The sequence below is a fragment of the Gossypium hirsutum genome, chromosome D07 (assembly GCF_007990345.1).
Source record: "Gossypium hirsutum isolate 1008001.06 chromosome D07, Gossypium_hirsutum_v2.1, whole genome shotgun sequence".
NCBI lineage: Eukaryota > Viridiplantae > Streptophyta > Magnoliopsida > Malvales > Malvaceae > Gossypium > Gossypium hirsutum.
In genome coordinates, this window is record NC_053443.1 from 29,676,434 (window position 1) to 29,679,408 (window position 2,975).

Below are 2,975 nucleotides of genomic sequence, written 5' to 3' on the forward strand. Positions count from 1 at the left end.
GAAGAAGTGAGTTATAGGAGTCTTCTCTAGACAATGTGGAATTAAATTTAAATTTTTAATGAAAATAGTGAAGAACTAAGCTATGAAAGTATTCTCTAGTCAATGTGGGATTAAAATAAATTTTTAATAAAAATAGTGAAAAATTGTCACTTATTTATAAGAAAAATGTGAGATATTAGAGTGTTCTCTAGTCAATATGGATTAGAATTAACTTTTTAATGAAAATTATGAAGAAGTGATTTATGAGAATATTCTCTAGTCAATATTGTGGGATTAAAATCATCATTTTCATGAAAATAGTGAAGAAATTGTCACTTATTTATAAGTTAAATGTTAAATATGAGAGTGTTCTGTAATCAATGTGTAATTAAAGTTAACTTTTTAATTTCTTAAATTATATCTAAAAGTTTGTATTTTTTATATTATTAATTTATTTGTAAATTAAAAAAAAATTAAAGATGTTTATTAAAGCTTTTTAGACTGAAAATAATAAAAAAATAAAAGGATAAATAATGTTATTATTTCTCTCTTTCATATAACATATTAGTATAGATAAATAATATATAAATAATTTTAAACTATAAGCACTTTCTCCTAGATTTCTTCAAAGGAAAAAACTCTAGAGAACTTATAAAAATAATGAAAAAAATTTATAATTATTTGTAAAGTAAGAGCAAGTTATGAGAGTATTTTTTAGTTGATGTGGGATTAAAACTTGATTGTATGAAAAAATTATCACATGTAGAAAAATGAGTATGCCACGTATTGAAATATTAGGCTTCTATGTCGGCTGCGAGCTTAAAGCCTTATAATATAATATATATGAAATGATTTACATTTAAAAAAATATTTCATATATAAATTTTATATTTTAGTAAATAATATTTAAAATAATGGTGAATAGCTTTTCTTTTTTTCTAATAAATAGAAGTTATAATGGATAATTTTTTTTTGTTAAAAACAAATGAACAAATTGAACTGAGAAAATTATTATTTTTACTTAGTTAGCTTAAGAGTATTGAATAAATAATTTTATATTTTTAACAATTGAATTGGTGTCATTTAACTTATAATATATGTACATATCTATATATGAAATAGTGACTATATATATACATATTTATATAAAACTAAAATTTTAAATCCGTCACTCATCCTTTCATTTTTCTTGTTTATAATTATATTTTTTACATCATATATTTTATAATATATGACATGATTATAAATTAAACACTTAATTATAGGGGTTGATTTTTGTCACTAATATAAAAAAAAGTTTAATAAATTGTATTTTTATATTAATTATATTATGGAAAAATATTTTTACATTTGTTACTTTTAAGGAAAGGTGTGATGAGACGGAAAAATTAGACAGAAAACTACAAATTCTACCTATAAGAACATATTTTTGGGATGTATAACAGCTTATTAGAGAGTTAAGATATAAAATGACCTCTGTGCCTGCATTTAAGCTCCATTTAATACTCACAACTGTCCCTTCACCGGACCCTTTTTATGCCTTTAAAAGGAGATCTTCAGGATACACTTTAGATGCAGAGATAGAGAGTAAAAGAGAGTGAGAAAGGTTTTATTCCTTTGCCTGATTAGAGACATGGAGAAGTGGAGTTTTATGCTAGTTATTGCATTAGTTGTTGTTCACGCTAGTGCAAGAAATGTGCCCACAACTACAACTGTGCCCACTAGCACTACTCGCAGTAGTGTACCAAGTGGTGCTACTGGTGTTGGCGACCAAAAGAACTTCCTCACTTACGGTGGCGTTGGGGGCTACTCTGGAATTGGCTCTAATGGCTTGCCATTTGGTGGAGTGGGGGGTCTGGGTGGGATTACTCCCCTCGGTGGTGCAGGTGGACTTGGAGGTGGAGTCGGGGGCATTGGTGGAGTAGGTGGACTTGGAGGAGGTAATGGACTCGGTGGGCTCGGGGGATTTGGTGGCTTGGGTGGCGGCGGTGGTGCTGGTGGTGGAGTTGGAGGTGGAGTCGGAGGTGCTGTTGGCGGTGGAGCTGGTGGTGGTGTTGGCACTGGTGTCCTTCCTTTCCCTTGAAGTATGTTAACCTTAAAATAGTTTAAACTATTTTAATAAAGGTGTAGTTAAGTGTTTATTGTGTGGGAATCAGAAACTCAGAGATCGTCTTACTTTATGTTTTAATTTGGTACAGGTTTTTCGTTCATTTTAATTCGAGCTCAACGTTATGTTTTTGTAATAGATATTTTACGTAAATGAATTTAATCTTCTGTTCTATTCGCTATATATAGAGAGGCTTTACTTAAACCTACAGCTCAAGTCCTATACTTTATCCAAAGAGATTTAAACAATTCATGCTGGTGATTAGGACTGAAGTTTCAATTCACACATATAAGACTTATTTTAAGTGAATAAGTCCCATTTAGCTTTAAACTTGTTAGATTAATTTTAATTTACACTGCTTATTTTTTTATTAAATTACCAATATCATTATACCACATATTATCAAATTTAAACATCAATTATTCCTTCGTTATTTTTTTTGTCCCATTACTAATATCAGTGATTAACTCTCTCACCGTGAGTGTTCTCCAAGAATATAAACAATTATACTTCAATTATTCCCTGAAATCAAGGGAAAATTATATCTATAACTTCTTTATTTTTTTAATTACAAACAATCATAAAATATTTTCCTTTTAATTTAGACCAAATATTTTAAAATAGCAAATAACTATTATTATTATTATTACTATTATTATTATTATTATTATTATTATTATATACGTGCATCCAAAAGTTTCAACAATCATAAATTAGTACCTACCTAATATCTTTAGGTTTAAGTACATATGGATTAGTAAGTCAATGCAACATATTAATTTAAAGTTCACTTAATGGCGTTTTCAATTATTTATGTCCAAAAAGAAAATGTAGGACATACCAAGAGAATCCTAGTAATTGGCTAGTTTAGATAATAGGACAGAGAAAT

At 28.2% G+C, this 2,975-nt stretch overlaps 1 protein-coding gene across 1 annotated transcript; it reads left to right on the forward strand.

Moving 5' to 3' along the window:
* The first annotated feature begins 1,501 nt into the window (after nt 1-1,501).
* LOC107954641 (glycine-rich protein 23) lies at nt 1,502-2,269 on the forward strand. Its single transcript, XM_016890256.2, has one exon. The coding sequence runs from the start codon at nt 1,613-1,615 to the stop codon at nt 2,060-2,062; it is 450 nt and encodes a 149-aa protein (XP_016745745.1). The 5' UTR covers nt 1,502-1,612; the 3' UTR covers nt 2,063-2,269.
* The last annotated feature ends 706 nt before the right edge of the window (nt 2,270-2,975 follow it).